General features: G+C 36.0%; 1 protein-coding gene across 1 annotated transcript; it reads right to left on the reverse strand.

Annotated features, from left to right (window-relative positions):
• Positions 1–1,630: 1,630 nt before the first annotated feature.
• LOC139897335 (uncharacterized) lies at positions 1,631–17,991 on the reverse strand. The gene is made up of 5 exons (XM_071880038.1): positions 17,807–17,991; positions 16,958–17,587; positions 3,008–3,171; positions 2,678–2,965; positions 1,631–1,812 (listed from the first exon to the last, which is right to left on the reverse strand). Exons 1-5 carry the CDS (start codon positions 17,989–17,991, stop codon positions 1,631–1,633), a joined length of 1,449 nt encoding a protein of 482 aa, XP_071736139.1.
• Positions 17,992–18,837: the final 846 nt, after the last annotated feature.

Consider the following 18,837-nt stretch of genomic DNA (forward strand, 5'->3'; position numbering starts at 1 on the left):
GCAAGATCACAAGTGGAAATCACAAAGGCTTAGGCAAAATGGCAGAGAATCAACAACCTATAAATGAGAGGCCAAGCTTCCTATTTATAGTATTCGAGATATCCGCTGTCTGCGAATCACCCAACCGTTCGCGGAAACTCGGCGGATTAAATCGCAGTCCCTTACTAATGCGGAAACATAACTGATGTGCTTTATTTTCAGCGAATATTGCATAGCTTTGCTTTAGAGTTCGCGTAATTCTACTTTTTTCCTTTAGCAAATAAAACACACATATACAATGACTATGTATATGATCAAGTCCCCCCAGTTTATTATGATTCATTTTACGAAGCAGATGTATCATGATAAACTCTAAAATTCCGCATGTAACATAACCGCTATTCGCATTTAACTAATTTCGCTTTCGCTATAGGTTAGTTACCGTTTTCACCCGTTACCTCAAATATTACCGTTTGAGTTATCATAACGGATAATTAACACATTCAATTGCCACCCTTATTTCCCCTATATATATCATGATTCATACCCACCAAGGTCTCACTCGCTTTATCTAACATTCTTCGCAATTACAAAAATTTGCAATTAACTTTTACGAATTCTTAACCACCACTTCTCCTTCGTAATTAAAAATGAAGATTGATGAAGTTGATATAAAGGTAGATCCCAAGGCTCTTATTACGAAACTACTAACCAGTCCAGAATCGAAATCAACAGGTTCCTCCGGCAGCCAAATCAAGCAGGAAAAACAGGCGATTCCTGTCGTTGATTTGACGTCGAAGTCGCCATCATCACAGCCAAGTTTCGAAAAATGGCCGCTTCAAACTCCACCATCATCTCAGAGCAAGAAGCTCAAGCAAAGCACTCCCCTGGTCGATAATCCAATTTCATCGGATTATGAAGGGGAGCAACAAACCGGTATATTGCGTACTTTTACTCATATGTATGACCTTGTTTACCGCACATTCTACTGCTATAATACTTGTTTTTGGTTTATAGGAGGCTCACCATTCAATCTACACTGCCCGAGTCCGCATTCCATGGATCAGATTACAGAGCTATTCCGCACTCCTCCAGACTCGTATGGGGTGCGGATTGATGGCTTATCAGGGTATACTTATGCCTCTGCTGCTGCACTTGACCAGCATCAACATATGAAGTTGGCCATTCCAGGTGAGCTTCGTCGTGAATTTTCCAAGCTCTCTGCGCTTGATGCGTACAACAGTTTTGTTCAAAACTTTTATATGTGTTTCAACTCGGCATACGATGTGATATGCCGGCAAGAACAATTTTTCAATGTGCTTGAAGCTGAACAGCAGAAGTACAATGCTGAGAGGATCAAGGCTGAAAACAGCGAGAAATGCTGTGTTGATCTCTCCTATGAGCTCACCGCGGCCAAAACCGCGGTAGATGAATTGAAGCTACAGGTGTCTACTGCAGCTGACAAACAAAACAATCTTCAGACAACAATCTCCTCGCTACAAGAGGAGGTTTCAAAGCTTACTGTAGAGTGAGACAATGCTCTGGCCTCCACAGCCTCTGCGAAATTTGAGTTCTCCCAACTCCGCAAACACTTACCGGAGTTTTCTAAAAAGGTTCTCAATTCGCGTCCCGTGAATGTTCTGTTTTCTACTTACGCAGCTGCTTTACGACTGTGCGAGAGAGTAAAGTTTCTGGATGAAATTGCTCCACATTGCACCATACCAGATCCACTACCTCCCGCCATTGGAGATCGCGTTTGTTCACTTGCAGAAGCACGTAAAGCAGCTGCTACTGCACAAGAAAGCTTAGCGGATATTCCAATCGACAAAGTTACTGCAATAAGTCAACAAGATGATGCTACTTTAAAAGACATCTTTGAACATGACTTATCTAAGCTAGAATAGGATATTGTAGAAATTAGCGCGCAGCTATCTCTGCGCCGTTATCAATGAAACTTCACTTTTTCATAACTATTCGCGAGTACTCTTTATTTATATAGCACTTTTTCGTAAACATTATTCATAACACAAACTTGTCCTTTACAATTTCCAACCTCTATTATTGTGCACATAATAAATGCATACTTTTGCGAAACAATCTGTATGCGTATATATTTATACGTTATGAATCTTCTAAGTCCGCTGAAACGATCCTTAGGCAATTAATTAGCATTGTGAAGCATCTAAGTATTGGCAAAATCAAATACTTAGGATATAAAATTCCTTTCGCAATAATTTACATGCAAAAGTGGGCAATTTCATCACTTTGCTATCAAAACACTTGTGAAATACTACAACTTTATGAAACAAACTATAAAACATTTCATAATCATTCGCATTTCACAGATGAACTTTTCGCATACTTTTACAAGTGTTTATTTTTAAAATTCCTACAAGCGTGATCAAGGCTTGCAAAAAATGAAAAACAGAAACACCTAATAAGTACATCAGCCATATGCCTTGAATCCAATTTCGCATTTTGAACATATATCCTCTATAGTTTTCGCCAAGCTATGCGTAATATCTCTTTAATAAAACAGCATGCCACGCATTAGGTAAAATTCGCCCTTCCATATCCGCGAGCTTATATGAACCTGCCGCATTAATTGCCACAATTTGATAAGGTCCTTCCCAATTAGGACCCAATTTGCCAAGCTTTTCTGCTCTGCTTGCCTCATTATTCCGCAGCACCCATTCGCCTATAGCGAAATACAAAGCACACACTCTTTTGTTATAATACTTAGCAATTTGTTGCTTATTATTCGATTCTCTGATAGCAGCCATTAACCTCTGCTCTCCAATGAAATTCAGGTTTTCGCTCAACGCAGCATCATTCGCTTCTTCCTCAAAATTAACTATTCTGTGCGTTGGTACCAAAATTTTTGCGGGAATTACTGCCTCAGAACCATATACCAAACTAAAAGGTGTTTCTCCTGTGCTCTTTTTAAAAGTTGTGCGATGTGCCCACAACACATTGGGTAATTCATCTACCCAACCAGTTCACTTTTCGCATAACCTCTTTTTAATACCGCTTACTATATCACGGTTGGTTACTTCGTATAAGCCATTAGCTTGTGGGTGTGCAACTGACGTAAATTTTTGTATGATATTTAAATCGGCGCACCATGTTTTGAAAGGATCTTTTGCTATTTGTGCACCATTATTGCTAACCAGTTCTCGCGGAATGCCAAATCTACAAACAATGTATTCCCATAAAAAAATTTCGCACTTGTACACCAGTGATAGTGTAGACCGCCTTAGCTTCAACCCATTTGGTAAAAATAATCGATTGCCACAATCAGGAATTTAACATTGCCAGGCCCTGCAGGAAATGGGCCTACAATGTTAAGAGCCCATTTGTGAAATGGCCATGGCGAATTGACAGGAATCATATCATGCCTTGGCGTTCGGTTCTGCGGGGCATGCCTTTGGCAACTTTTGCATCTTTTAACAATTTTCGCCACATCGCGGTATAGGGATGGCCAAAAGTAACCCATTCGCATAATTTTCACTGCAATTGTTTTGTAACCTGAATGCAATGCACAAGTACCATTATGCACTTCTTCTACAATCATTTCTGCCTCAATTGGGCCAACACATCGCATCATTGGTCCGCAGTACGATTTGCAATATAGGATATCATTTTGGATGATATACATTGGTACCCGCTCTCTTACTAAACGAGCTTTGCGGCTGTCGCTTGGCAAATCATTATTGCGGATATATTGTGAAATGTCCCGTTCTTATTGATTAAAAACGTTCTATATTAATTGATTTTGTTGCGAGGTTTTGACCTCTATAGGAGACGTTTTTCAAAGACTGCATTCATTTTTAAAACAAACCATAACCTTTATTTCATAAATAAAGGTTTAAAAATCTTTACGTAGATTATCAAATAATGATAATCTAAAATATCCTGTTTACACAAGACCATTACATAATGGTTTACAATACAAATATGTTACATCGAAATCAGTTTTTTGAATACAGTTTTTACACAATATCATACAAACATGGACTCCAAATCTTGTCCTTATTTTAGTATGCAACAGCGAAAGCTCTTAGTATTCACCTGAGAATAAACATGCTTTAAACGTCAACAAAAATGTTGGTGAGTTATAGGTTTAACCTATATATATCAAATCATAACAATAGACCACAAGATTTCATATTTCAATACACATCCCATACATAGAGATAAAAATCATTCATATGGTGAACACCTGGTAACCGACATTAACAAGATGCATATATAAGAATATCCCCATCATTCCGGGACACCCTTCGGATATGATATAAATTTCGAAGTACTAAAGCATCCGGTACTTGGGATGGGGTTTGTTAGGCCCAATAGATCTATCTTTAGGATTCGCGTCAATTAGGGTGTCTGTTCCCTAATTCTTAGATTACCAGACTTAATAAAAAGGGGCATATTCGATTTCGATAATTCAACCATAGAATGTAGTTTCACGTACTTGTGTCTATTTTGTAAATCATTTATAAAACCTGCATGTATTCTCATCCCAAAAATATTAGATTTTAAAAGTGGGACTATAACTCACTTTCACAGATTTTTACTTCGTCGGGAAGTAAGACTTGGCCACTGGTTGATTCACGAACCTATAACAATATATACATATATATCAAAGTATGTTCAAAATATATTTACAACACTTTTAATATATTTTGATGTTTTAAATTTATTAAGTCAGCTGTCCTCGTTAGTAACCTACAACTAGTTGTCCACAGTTAGATGTACAGAAATAAATCGATAAATATTATCTTGAATCAATCCACGACCTAGTGTATACGTATCTCAGTATTTATCACAACTCAAACTATATATATTTTGGAATCAACCTCAACCCTGTATAGCTAACTCCAACATTCACATATAGAGTGTCTATGGTTGTTCCGAAATATATATAGATGTGTCGACATGATAGGTCGAAACATTGTATACGTGTCTATGGTATCTCAAGATTACATAATATACAATACAAGTTGATTAAGTTATGGTTGGAATAGATTTGTTACCAATTTTCACGTAGCTAAAATAAGAAAAATTATCCAATCTTATTTTACCCATAACTTCTTCATTTTAAATCCGTTTTGAGTGAATCAAATTGCTATGGTTTCATATTGAACTCTATTTTATGAATCTAAACAGAAAAAATATAGGTTTATAGTCGGAAAAATAAGTTACAAGTTGTTTTTGTAAAGGTAGTCATTTCAGTCGAAAGAACGACGTCTAGATGACCATTTTAGAAAACATACCTCCACTTTGAGTTTAACCATAATTTTTGGATATAGTTTCATGTTCATAATAAAAATCATTTTCTTAGAATAACAACTTTTAAATCAAAGTTTATCATAGTTTTTAATTAACTAACCCAAAACAGCCCGCGGTGTTACTACGACGGCGTAAATCCGGTTTTACGGTGTTTTTCGTGTTTTCAGGTTTTAAATCATTAAGTTAGCATATAATATAGATATAGAACATGTGTTTAGTTGATTTTAAAAGTCAAGTTAGAAGGATTAACTTTTATTTGCGAACAAGTTTAGAATTAACTAAACTATGTTCTAGTGATTACAAGTTTAAACCTTCGAATAAGATAGCTTTATATGTATGAATCGAATTATGTTATGAACATCATTACTACCTCAAGTTCCTTGGATAAACCTACTGGAAATGAGAAAAATAGATCTAGCTTCAAAGGATCCTTGGATGGCTTAAAAGTTCTTGAAGCAGAATCATGACACGAAAACAATTTCAAGTAAGATTTCCACTCGAAATAAGATTGTTATAGTTATAGAAATTGAATTAAAGTTTGAATATGATTATTACCTTGTATTAGAAAGATAACCTACTGTAAGTAATAAAGGTTTCTTGATCTTGGATGATTACTTGGAATGGATTTAGAAAACTTGGAAGTAAACTTGCAATCTTGGAAGTATTCTTGATTTTATGAAACTAGAACTTTTGGAATTTATGAAGAACACTTAGAACTTGAAGATATAACTTGAGAGAGATCAATTAGATGAAGAAAATTGAAGAATGAAAGTGTTTGTAGGTGTTTTTGGTCGTTGGTGTATGGATTAGATATAAAGGATATGTAATTTTGTTTTCATGTAAATAAGTCATGAATGATTACTCATATTTTTGTAATTTTATGAGATATTTCATGCTAGTTGCCAAATGATGGTTCCCACATGTGTTAGGTGACTCACATGGGCTGCTAAGAGCTGATCATTGGAGTGTATATACCAATAGTACATACATCTAAAAGCTGTGTATTGTACGAGTACGAATACGGGTGCATACGAGTAGAATTGTTGATGAAACTGAACGAGGATGTAATTGTAAGCATTTTTGTTAAGTAGAAGTATTTTGATAAGTGTATTGAAGTCTTTCAAAAGTGTATGAATACATATTAAAACACTACATGTATATACATTTTAACTGAGTTGTTAAGTCATTGTTAGTCGTTACATGTAAATGTTGTTTTGAAACCTTTAGGTTAACGATCTTGTTAAATGTTGTTAAAATACCTAATGAGATACATACTTATAATAAAATCATGTTAACTATATATATAACCATATATATGTCATCGTATATTTTTTATAAGTTTTAACGTTCGTGAATCACCGGTCAACTTGGGTGGTCAATTGTCTATATGAAACCTATTTCAATTAATCAAGTCTTAACAAGTTTGATTGCTTAACATGTTGGAAACACTAAATCATGTAAATAAAAATTTCATTTAATATATATATAAACATGGAAAAGTTCGGGTCACTACAGTACCTACCCGTTAAATAAATTTCGTCCCGAAATTTTAAGCAGTTGGAGGTGTTGACGTATCTTCTGGAAATAAATGCGGGTATTTCTTCTTCATCTGATCTTCTCGTTCCCAGGTGAACTCGGGTCCTCTACGAGCATTCCATCGAACCTTAACAATTGGTATCTTGTTTTGCTTAAGTCTTTTAACCTCACGATCCATTATTTCGACGGGTTCTTCGATAAATTGAAGTTTTTAGTTGATTTGGATTTCATCTAATGGAATAGTGAGATCTTCTTTAGCAAAACATTTCTTCAAATTCGAGACGTGGAAAGTGTTATGTACAGCCGCGAGTTGTTGAGGTAACTCAAGTCGGTAAGCTACTAGTCCGACACGATCAATAATCTTGAATGGTCCAATATACCTTGGATTTAATTTCCCTCATTTACCAAATTGAACAACGCCTTTCCAAGGTGCAACTTTAAGCATGACCATCTCTCCAATTTCAAATTCTATATCTTTTCTTTTAATGTCAGCGTAGCTCTTTTTTCGACTTTGGGCGGTTTTCAACCGTTGTTGAATTTGGATGATCTTCTCGGTAGTTTCTTGTATTATCTCCGGACCCGTAATCTGTCTATCCCCCACTTCACTCCAACAAATCGGAGACCTGCACTTTCTACCATAAAGTGCTTCAAACGGCGCCATCTCAATGCTTGAATGGTAGCTGTTGTTGTAGGAAAATTCTGCTAACGGTAGATGTCGATCCCAACTGTTTCCGAAATCAATAACACATGCTCGTAGCATGTCTTCAAGCATTTGTATCGTCCTTTCGCTCTGCCCATCAGTTTGTGGATGATAGGCAGTACTCATGTCTAGACGAGTTCCTAATGCTTGCTGTAATGTCTGCCAGAATCTTGAAATAAATCTGCCATCCGTATCAGAGATAATAGAGATTGGTATTCCATGTCTGGAGACGACTTCCTTCAAATACAGTCGTGCTAACTTCTCCATCTTGTCATCTTCTCTTATTGGCAGGAAGTGTGCTGATTTGGTGAGACGATCAACTATTACCCAAATAGTATCAAAACCACTTGCAGTCCTTGGCAATTTAGTGATGAAATCCATGGTAATGTTTTCCCATTTCCATTCCAGGATTTCGGGTTGTTGAAGTAGACCTGATGGTTTCTGATACTCAGTTTTGACCTTAGAACACGTCAAACATTCTCCTACGTATTTAGCAACATCGGCGTTCATACCCGGCCACCAAAAATGTTTCTTGAGATCCTTGTACATCTTCCCCGTTCCAGGATGTATTGAGTATCTGGTTTTATGAGCTTCTCTAAGTACCATTTCTCTCATATCTCCAAATTTTGGTACCCAAATCCTTTCAGCCCTATACCGGGTTCCGTCTTCCCGAATATTAAGATGCTTCTCCGATCCTTTGGGTATTTCATCCTTTAAATTTCCCTCTTTTAAAACTCCTTGTTGCGCCTCCTTTATTTGAGTAGTAAGGTTATTGTGAATCATTATATTCATAGATTTTACTCGAATGGGTTCTCTGTCCTTCCTGCTCAAGGCGTCGGCTACCACATTTGCCTTCCCCGGGTGGTAACGAATCTCAAAGTCGTAATCATTCAATAATTCAATCCACCTACGCTGCCTCATATTCAGTTGTTTCTGATTAAATATGTGTTGAAGACTTTTGTGGTCGGTATATATAATACTTTTGACCCCATATAAGTAGTGCCTCCAAGTCTTTAATGCAAAAACAACCGCGCCTAATTCCAAATCATGCGTCGTATAATTTTGCTCGTGAATCTTCAATTGTCTAGACGCATAAGCAATCACCTTCGTTCGTTGCATTAATACACAACCGAGACCTTGCTTTGATGCGTCACAATAAATCACAAAATCATCATTCCCTTCAGGCAATGACAATATAGGTGCCGTAGTTAGCTTTTTCTTCAATAACTGAAACGCTTTCTCTTGTTCATCCTTCCATTCAAATTTCTTCCCTTTATGCGTTAATGCAGTCAAGGGTTTTGCTATTCTGGAAAAGTCTTGGATGAACCTTCTGTAATAACCAGCTAGTCCTAAAAACTGGCGTATGTGTTTTGGAGTTTTCGGGGTTTCCCACTTTTTAACAGTTTCTATCTTTGCCGGATCCACCTTAATACCTTTTTTGTTCACTATGTGACCGAGGAATTGAACTTCTTCCAACCAAAATGCACACTTTGAAAATTTAGCGTACAATTCTTCCTTCCTCAATACTTCTAACACCTTTCTCAAATGTTCACCGTGTTCTTGGTCATTCTTTGAGTAAATAAGTATGTCATCAATGAAAACAATGACAAACTTGTCAAGTTATGGTCCACACACTCGGTTCATAAGGCCCATGAACACAGCTGGTGCATTAGTTAAACCAAACGGCATGACCATAAACTCGTAATGACCGTAACGTGTTCTGAAAGCAGTCTTTGGAATATCATCTTCTTTCACCCGCATTTGATGATAACCGGAACGTAAGTCAATCTTTGAATAAACAGACGAGCCTTGTAGTTGATCAAATAAGTCATCGATTCTCGATAGTGGGTAGCGGTTCTTGATGGTAAGTTTTTTCAACTCTCGATAGTCGATACACAACCTGAATGTACCATCTTTCTTCTTGACAAACAAAACAGGAGCTCCCTACGATGATGTGCTTGGTCGAATGAAACCATGCTCTAAAAGTTCTTGTAATTGGCTTTGCAGTTCTTTCAGCTCGCTGGGTGCGAGTCTGTAAGGAGCACGAGCTATTGGTGCAGCTTCTGGTACAAGATCTATTTGAAATTCAACGGATCGATGTGGGGGTAATCCCGATAATTCTTTCGGAAATACATCGGGAAATTCTTTTGCGACGGGAACATCATTGATGCTCTTTTCTTCAGTTTGTACTTTCTCGACGTGTGCTAGAACAGCATAGCAACCTTTTCTTATTAGTTTTTGTGCCTTCAAATTACTAATAAGATGTAGCTTCGTGTTGCCCTTTTCTCCGTACACCATTAAGGGTTTTCCTTTTTCTCGTATAATGCGAATTGCATTTTTGTAACAAACGATCTCTGCTTTCACTTCTTTCAACCAGTCCATACCGATTATCACATCAAAACTCCCTAACTCTACTGGTATCAAGTCAATCTTAAATGTTTCGCTAACCAGTTTAATTTCTCGATTCCGACATATATTATCTGCTGAAATTAATTTACCATTTGCTAATTCGAGTAAAAATTTACTATCCAACAGCGTCAATGGAAAACTTAATTTAGCACAAAAATCTCTACTCATATAGCTTCTATCCGCACCCGAATCAAATAAAACGTAAGCAGATTTATTGTCAATAAGAAACATACCCGTAACAAGCTCTGGGTCTTCCTGTGCCTCTGTCGCATTAATATTGAAAACTCTTCCGCGACCTTGTCCATTCGTGTTCTCCTGGTTTGGGCAATTTCTAATAATGTGGCCCGGTTTTCCACATTTATAACAAACTACATTGGCATAACTTGCTCCGACACTACTTGCTCCGCCATTACTCGTTCTGACACCATTTGTTCCTTTCGTTCTGTTAACCCCTGGTCCGTAGACCTCACACTTCGCCGCGCTATGACCATTTCTTTTACACTTGTTGCAAAATTTGGTGCAGAACCCCGAGTGATACTTTTCACACCTTTGGCATAGCTGCTTCTGATTGTTGTTGTTGTTGCGATTGTTATTGTTGTTGGGACGATTGTTGTAGTTGCTGCTATTGTTGTTGTTGTTGTTGTTGTTGTTGTTGTTGTTGTTGTTGTTGTTGGGCCATTGGTTGTAGTTGCGATTGATGTTGCGATTGTTGGGATAATTGTTGCGATTATTATTGTAATTGCTGTTGTTGTTGTATTGGTGATTCTTATCACCGTTTTCCTCCCACTTTCTTTTGACTTGCTTCACATTGGCCTCTTCAGCCGTCTGTTCTTTAATTCTTTCCTCAATCTGGTTCACTAGTTTGTGAGCCATTCTACATGCCTGTTGTATGGAGGCGGGCTCGTGTGAACTTATATCTTCTTGGATTCTTTCCGGTAATCCTTTCACAAACGCGTCGATCTTCTCTTCCTCATCTTCGAACGCTCCCGAACACAATAGGCACAATTCTGTGAATCGTCTTTCGTACGTGGTAATATCAAATCCTTGGGTTCGTAACCCTCTAAGTTCTGTCTTGAGCTTATTGACCTCGGTTCTGGGACGGTACTTCTCGTTCATCAAGTGCTTGAATGCTGACCACGGTAGTGCGTAAGCATCATCTTGTCCCACTTGCTCTAGATAGGTATTCCACCATGTTAACGCAGAACCTGTGAAGGTATGCGTAGCGTACTTCACTTTGTCCTCTTCAGTACACTTACTTATGGTAAACACCGATTCGACCTTCTCGGTCCACCGTTTCAATCCGATCGGTCCTTCGGTTCCATCAAATTCCAAAGGTTTGCAGGCAGTGAATTCTTTATAGGTGCATCCTACACGATTTCCTGTACTGCTAGATCCAAGGTTATTGTTGGTATGTAGCGCAGCCTGTACTGCGGCTATGTTTGAAGCTAGAAAAGTACGGAATTCCTCTTCATTCATATTCACGGTGTGTCGAGTAGTCGGTGCCATTTCCTTCAAAATAGTCAAATGGAACAAGTTAATCATACAGAATATTAAGAGTAGTTAATAGTATTTCGTAGCATAATATGAACTCATTTATAAAAGCTTTTTCTTCATATTAGCGTTTTATAAGTTTAAATTCGGGTAGTACCTACCCGTTAAGTTCATACTTAGTAGCTAATATACAATTCAACTACTACAATTCTATATGAAAAACTGATTATAATAATATTTCGCGTTCAAACTTTTATACAATATTTTACAAACTTACAATACCACTTATTTTACATAAAGCATGAAATATAGCACACAATAACTTTGATACAAGATAGTTGTGAAGATAATTCTAGCTAGTACACAAGTCGTTCAGCAAAGGCAATAAAGACACGTAATTCATACGTCCAGAAACAAGTCATGCATTCTGGTTTTACTAGGACTACTTCCCATCCTTGGTCTTGTGGAACATAATCGTTATGGCCGTTGATAAGACAGTGTGTTGTAACGTCGTCAAAGGGACGAGGGTTACGTAATGAACAACAGTCTCGTAATAACCTAAAAACCTCATTTCTTACCCCAATTACCGACTCCGTCACTTGTGGGAACGTTTTGTTTAATAGCTGTAGCCCGATGTTCTTTTTCTCACTTTGGTGAGAAGCGAACATTACTAACCCGTAAGCATAGCATGCTTCTTTATGTTGCATGTTAGCCGCTTTTTCTAAATCATGAAGTCCTATATTCGGATACAATGAGTCAAAATAATTTCTTAACCCGTTGCGTAAAATAGCATTTGTGTTCCCCGCAATATATGCGTCAAAGTAAACACATCGTAACTTATGGGTTTCCCAATGTGATATCCCCCATCTTTCAAACGAAAGTCTCTTATAAACCAAGACATTCTTGGAACGTTCTTCGAATGTCTTACAAACTGATCTCGCCTTAAATAGTTATGCCGAGGAATTCTGACCGACTCTAGACAAGATTTCATCAATCATGTCTCCGGATAGGTCTCTTAAAATATTGGGTTGTCTATCCATTTTGTGTTTTTAAACTGTAAAATAGACAGGAGTTAGATTCATAAAAAAATACTTATTAATACAAGCAAGTTTTACATATATCATAAAGCATAAGCACACTATATTACATATATTACACCACACGAATACAACTATCTTATTCCGACTCGCACGTTTCTTCTTCTTCGGTTTTGGTTCGTTTTTCCAAGTTTCTAGGGATATCTGATGTTCCCCTAATACTAGCTGTCGTTTTCCACAACGGTTTAGAAAAACCTGGTGGTTTAGAGGTTCCCGGGTCATTGTTACAACTTAAGGACTTCGGGGGTTGACGATACATATAAAGTTCATTGGGGTTGGAATTAGATTTCTCTATTTTTATGCCCTTTCCCTTATTATTTTCTTTTGCTTTTTTAAAATTCAGTTGGGGTAATTTCTATAACATCATCGGAATTCTCGTCGGAATCCGATTCATCGGAGAATTGGTAATCCTCCCAATATTTTGCTTCCTTGGCGGAAACACCATTGACCATAATTAACCTTGGTCGGTTGGTTGAGGATTTTCTTTTACTTAACCGTTTTATTATTTCCCCCACCGGTTCTATTTCCTCCTCCGGTTCCTCCTCTTCCGGTTCTGATTCTTCTTCCGGTTCTGATTCTTCTTCCGGTTCTTCTTCGGGAACTTGTGAATCAGTCCAATATTTATTCGACTCTTCGTTATTATTAGGTGAGTCAATGGGATTTGTGCTAGAGGTAGACATCTATCACACAATATCAAACATGTTAAGAGATTAATATATCACATAATATATACATGTTAATAATATATAGTTTCCAACAAAAATGTTAAGCAATCATTTTTAAAGAAAACACGGTCGAAGTCCAGACTCACTAATGCATCCTAACAAACTCGATAAGACACACTAATGCAAATTTTCTGGTTCTCTAAGACCAACGCTCGGATACCAACTGAAATGTCCCGTTCTTATTAATTAAAAACGTTCCATATTAATTGATTTCGTTGCGAGGTTTTGACCTCTATAGGAGACGTTTTTCAAAGACTGCATTCATTTTTAAAACAAACCATAACCTTTATTTCATAAATAAAGGTTTAAAAATCTTTACGTAGATTATCAAATAAAGATAATCTAAAATATCCTGTTTACACACTACAATTACATAATGGTTTACAATACAAATATGTTACATCGAAATCAGTTTCTTGAATGCAGTTTTTACACAATATCATACAAACATGGACTCCAAATCTTGTCCTTATTTTAGTATGCAACAGCGAAAGCTCTTAGTATTCACCTGAGAATAAACATGCTTTAAACGTCAACAAAAATATTGGTGAGTTATAGGTTTAACCTATATATATCAAATCGTAACAATAGACCACAAGATTTCATATTTCAATACACATCCCATACATAGAGATAAAAATCATTCATATGGTGAACACCTGGTAACCGACATTAACAAGATGCATATATAAGAATATCCCCATCATTCCGGGACACCCTTCGGATATGATATAAATTTCGAAGTACTAAAGCATCCGGTACTTTGGATGGGGTTTGTTAAGCCCAATAGATCTATCTTTAGGATTCGCGTCAATTAGGGTGTCTGTTCCCTAATTCTTAGATTACCAGACTTAATAAAAAGGGGCATATTCGATTTCGATAATTCAACCATAGAATGTAGTTTCACGTACTTGTGTCTATTTTGTAAATCATTTATAAAACCTGCATGTATTCTCATCCCAAAAATATTAGATTTTAAAAGTGGGACTATAACTCACTTTCACAGATTTTTACTTCGTCGGGAAGTAAGACTTGGCCACTGGTTGATTCACGAATCTATAACAATATATACATATATATCAAAGTATGTTCAAAATATATTTACAACACTTTTAATATATTTTGATGTTTTAAGTTTATTAAGTCAGCTGTCCTCGTTAGTAACCTACAACTAGTTGTCCACAGTTAGATGTACAGAAATAAATCGATAAATATTATCTTGAATCAATCCACGACCCAGTGTATACGTATCTCAGTATTGATCACAACTCAAACTATATATATTTTGGAATCAACCTCAACCCTGTATAGCTAACTCCAACATTCACATATAGAGTGTCTATGGTTGTTCCGAAATATATATAGATGTGTCTACATGATAGGTCGAAATATTGTATACGTGTCTATGGTATCTCAAGATTACATAATATACAATACAAGTTGATTAAGTTATGGTTGGAATAGATTTGTTACCAATTTTCACGTAGCTAAAATGAGAAAAATTATCCAATCTTGTTTTACCCATAACTTCTTCATTTTAAATCCGTTTTGAGTGAATCAAATTGCTATGGTTTCATATTGAACTCTATTTTATGAATCTAAACAGAAAAAGTATAGGTATATAGTCGGAAAAATAAGTTACAAGTCGTTTTTGTAAAGGTAGTCATTTCAGTCGAAAGAACGACGTCTAGATGACCATTTTAGAAAACATACTTCCACTTTGAGTTTAACCATAATTTTTGGATATAGTTTCATGTTCATAATAAAAATCATTTTCTCAGAATAACAAATTTTAAATCAAAGTTTATCATAGTTTTTAATTAACTAACCCAAAACAGCCCGCGGTGTTACTACGACGGCGTAAATCCGGTTTTACGGTGTTTTTCGTGTTTCCAGGTTTTAAATCATTAAGTTAGCATATCATATAGATATAGAACATGTGTTTAGTTGATTTTAAAATTCAAGTTAGAAGGATTAACTTTTATTTGCGAACAAGTTTAGAATTAACTAAACTATGTTCTAGTGATTACAAGTTTAAACCTTCGAATAAGATAGCTTTATATGTATGAATCGAATGATGTTATGAACATCATTACTACCTCAAGTTCCTTGGATAAACCTACTATAAATGAGAAAAATAGATCTAGCTTCAAAGGATCTTTGGATGGCTTGAAAGTTCTTGAAGCAGAATCATGACACGAAAACAATTTCAAGTAAGATTTCCACTCGAAATAAGATTGTTATAGTTATAGAAATTGAATTAAAGTTTGAATATGATTATTACCTTGTATTAGAAATATAACCTACTGTAATTAACAAAGGTTTCTTGATCTTGGATGATTACTTGGAATGGATTTAGAAAACTTGGAAGTAAACTTGCAATCTTGGAAGTATTCTTGATTTTATGAAACTAGAACTTTTGGAATTTATGAAGAACACTTAGAACTTGAAGATAGAACTTGAGAGAGATCAATTAGATGAAGAAAATTGAAGAATGAAAGTGTTTGTAGGTGTTTTTGGTCGTTGGTGTATGGATTAGATATAAAGGATATGTAATTTTGTTTTCATGTAAATAAGTCATGAATGATTACTCATATTTTTGTAATTTTATGAGATATTTCATGCTAGTTGCCAAATGATGGTTCCCACATGTGTTAGGTGACTCACATGGGCTGCTAAGAGCTGATCATTGGAGTGTATATACCAATAGTACATACATCTAAAAGCTGTGTATTGTACGAGTACGAATACGGGTGCATACGAGTAGAATTGTTGATGAAACTGAACGAGGATGTAATTGTAAGCATTTTTGTTAAATAGAAGTATTTTGATAAGTGTCTTGAAGTCTTTCAAAAGTGTATGAATACATATTAAAATACTACATGTATATACATTTTAACTGAGTCGTTAAGTCATCGTTAGTCGTTACATGTAAATGTTGTTTTGAAACCTTTAGGTTAACGATCTTGTTGAATGTTGTTAACCCATTGTTTATTATAACAAATGAGATGTTAAATTGTTATATTATCATGATATTATGATATATAATATATCTTAGTATGATATATATACAGTTAAATGTCGTTACAACGATAATCGTTACATATATGTCTCGTTTCGAAATCATTAAGTTAGTAGTCTTATTTTTACATATGTATTTCATTGTTAATACACTTAATAATATATTTACTTATCATTTAACATAATTAACCAAGTGTATCAATATCTTAATATGATTCATATGTACCTAGTAAGACGTTGTTATAACGATAATCGTTATATATATCGTTTTCGAGTTTCTTAAATTAATAGTCTCATTTTTATGTATATAACTCATTGATAAAATACCTAATGAGATACATACTTATAATAAAATCATGTTAACTATATATATAACCATATATATGTCATCGTATAGTTTTTACAAGTTTTAATGTTCGTGAATCACCGGTCAACTTGGGTGGTCAATTATCTATATGAAACCTATTTCAATTAATCAAGTCTTACCAAGTTTGATTGCTTAACATGTTGGAAACACTTAATCATGTAAATAACAATTTCATTTAATATATATATATAAACATGGAAAAGTTCAGGTCACTACATATTGTATAATTGGCTCCATCCAATTTGGCTATTCTTCTTCAACAGATGTTACCATTAAGTCACTATCTATTGATTTACTTGGTAATTCCTCTACCCATACTTGTTTTTGAAAATGCGAAAACGTTAAAGCGGCCAATTTGCTCAAAGCATTCGCCTTCTTATTTTGACTACTTGGCATTTGTTCAAGTTCAAAATGCTCAAACTGCACTGTTAGTTCCTTTAATAGCTGCAAGTATTTCTGCATAGAAGGATCATGTGCTTCGAAAGAGCCGTTAAAATAATTCTCTATTAACTGCGAATCTGTAAATGCTCGCAACTTAGCAATATTCATTTTTCGCGCAATATTTAAACCAGCAAGTAATGCTTCATACTCCGCTTCATTATTTGACACATCAAAGTTAAAACATAGTGCATACGTATGCTCCTCACCACTTGGGTTTGCCAAAACTAAACCCGCACCTGCACCTTCTGCGCACGAAGCACCATAAGTAAACAAATCCCACGTTTCATCAAGTACCAGTTTCAACGCGGTTCGCTCATTAATCACCTCCGATTCTCCAGACATTTCAGCGAGGTAATCCGCCATAACCTGGCCTTTTACAGCACTATGCGAAAGGTAAGATATTTGATAAGTGCCTAATTCCATTGCCCACAATGCAAGTCTTCCAGATATCTCTGGTTTTGTTAAAACTTGCTTGATTGGCATATTAGTTAATACATGCACAGGATGCCCTTGAAAATATCTTCTTAACCTTCACGATGTTAAAATAAGCGCATACACAAACTTTTCGACCGGCGCATATTTTATTTCACTTCCTGTAAGAGCTTTACTAAAAAAATACACCGGCTTTTGTATTTTGTTCCTTTCCGCGATCAAAATCGAACCGAAAGCTTCGTTTTCCACTGATATATAAAGGTAAAGAATTTTGCCATCAATTGGCGCTGTTAGTGTAGGCAAAGTTTTCAACAACTTTTTCATCTCTTGAAACGCGGTTTCTGCTTCACTGGACCAAACAAAACTTTTTTGTTTCAAACATCCTTTTAAAGTTTTAAAAAATGGCAACTGCCTTTCAGCAGCTTTAGACAAAAAGCGCGTTAAAGCGGCCACCTTTCCCGTCAAACTTTGCACTTCTTTAATCGTCTTTGGTGCTGTCATATTTTCTATAGCCGCGATCTTTTTTGGATTAGCTTGAATACCTTGTTCTGTAATAAGATATCCCAAAAACTTTCCTTCAGTTTCACCGAAACTGCATTTTAGTGGATTGAGTTTCATGTTTATTTTTCACAATGTATCAAATGTTTCGGGCATATCTTCAATAATTCGCTCTTGCGTTGTGCTTTTGATCACTAAATCATCTACATAAGCCTCAAGATTACGCCCTATTTGTTTGTCAAACGCGGTATCAATCAAACGTTGATATATCGCACCCGCATTAATTAAACCAAAAGGCATCATTATATAACAATATATGCCTTTGCCCGTATGAAATACGGTTTTATCTGCGTCTTCTTGAGCCATTGGAATCTGGTGATAACCTCTTGCCGCGTCTAGAAAACATTTATACGGGAAAGCATGCAAAGATTCTACTTTTAAATCAATTTCTGGAAGCGGATAGTTATCTTTAGGGCACGCTTTATTTAAATCTTTGTAATCAATACACATTCTCCAAGAACCATCAGGTTTTTTCACCAACACTGGATTCGCGATCCACGATTGGTATTGAACTTCACGCAAAATTCCAGCTCTCACCAATTTTGCTACTTCTTCGCACAACCATGTCACGCGGTCTGGGGCCATACCCCTTCGCTTTTGCACTATAGGTTTTTGGGCTGGATTTACATTAAGCCTATGTTCCGCAATATGACGCGGAACACCAGTCATATCGTTTTCGCTCCAAGCAAAAACATCCATGCACTGGACCAGTAATTGGATTATTTGCTTCCTAGTATTCGCGCAAATATTGCGTCCCACTTTAATTTTCTGCTCAGGATATGCGAGATT

This window comes from Rutidosis leptorrhynchoides, chromosome 1, assembly GCF_046630445.1.
Source record: "Rutidosis leptorrhynchoides isolate AG116_Rl617_1_P2 chromosome 1, CSIRO_AGI_Rlap_v1, whole genome shotgun sequence".
Classification (NCBI taxonomy): Eukaryota; Viridiplantae; Streptophyta; class Magnoliopsida; order Asterales; family Asteraceae; genus Rutidosis; species Rutidosis leptorrhynchoides.

Bases quoted from the DNA above. Each gene is read 5' to 3' on its own strand.
- LOC139897335 (XM_071880038.1), bottom strand. From the start codon at position 17,991: ATGACAGCACCAAAGACGATTAAAGAAGTGCAAAGTTTGACGGGAAAG. The intron at 17,588-17,806 runs GTTGTTGAAAAC...AACATCGTGAAG, and splicing joins GCGTTTCAAGAGATGAAAAA to GTTAAGAAGATATTTTCAAG. The intron at 2,966-3,007 runs GTATTAAAAAGA...CTGGTTGGGTAG, and splicing joins CAACCGTGATATAGTAAGCG to ATGAATTACCCAATGTGTTG.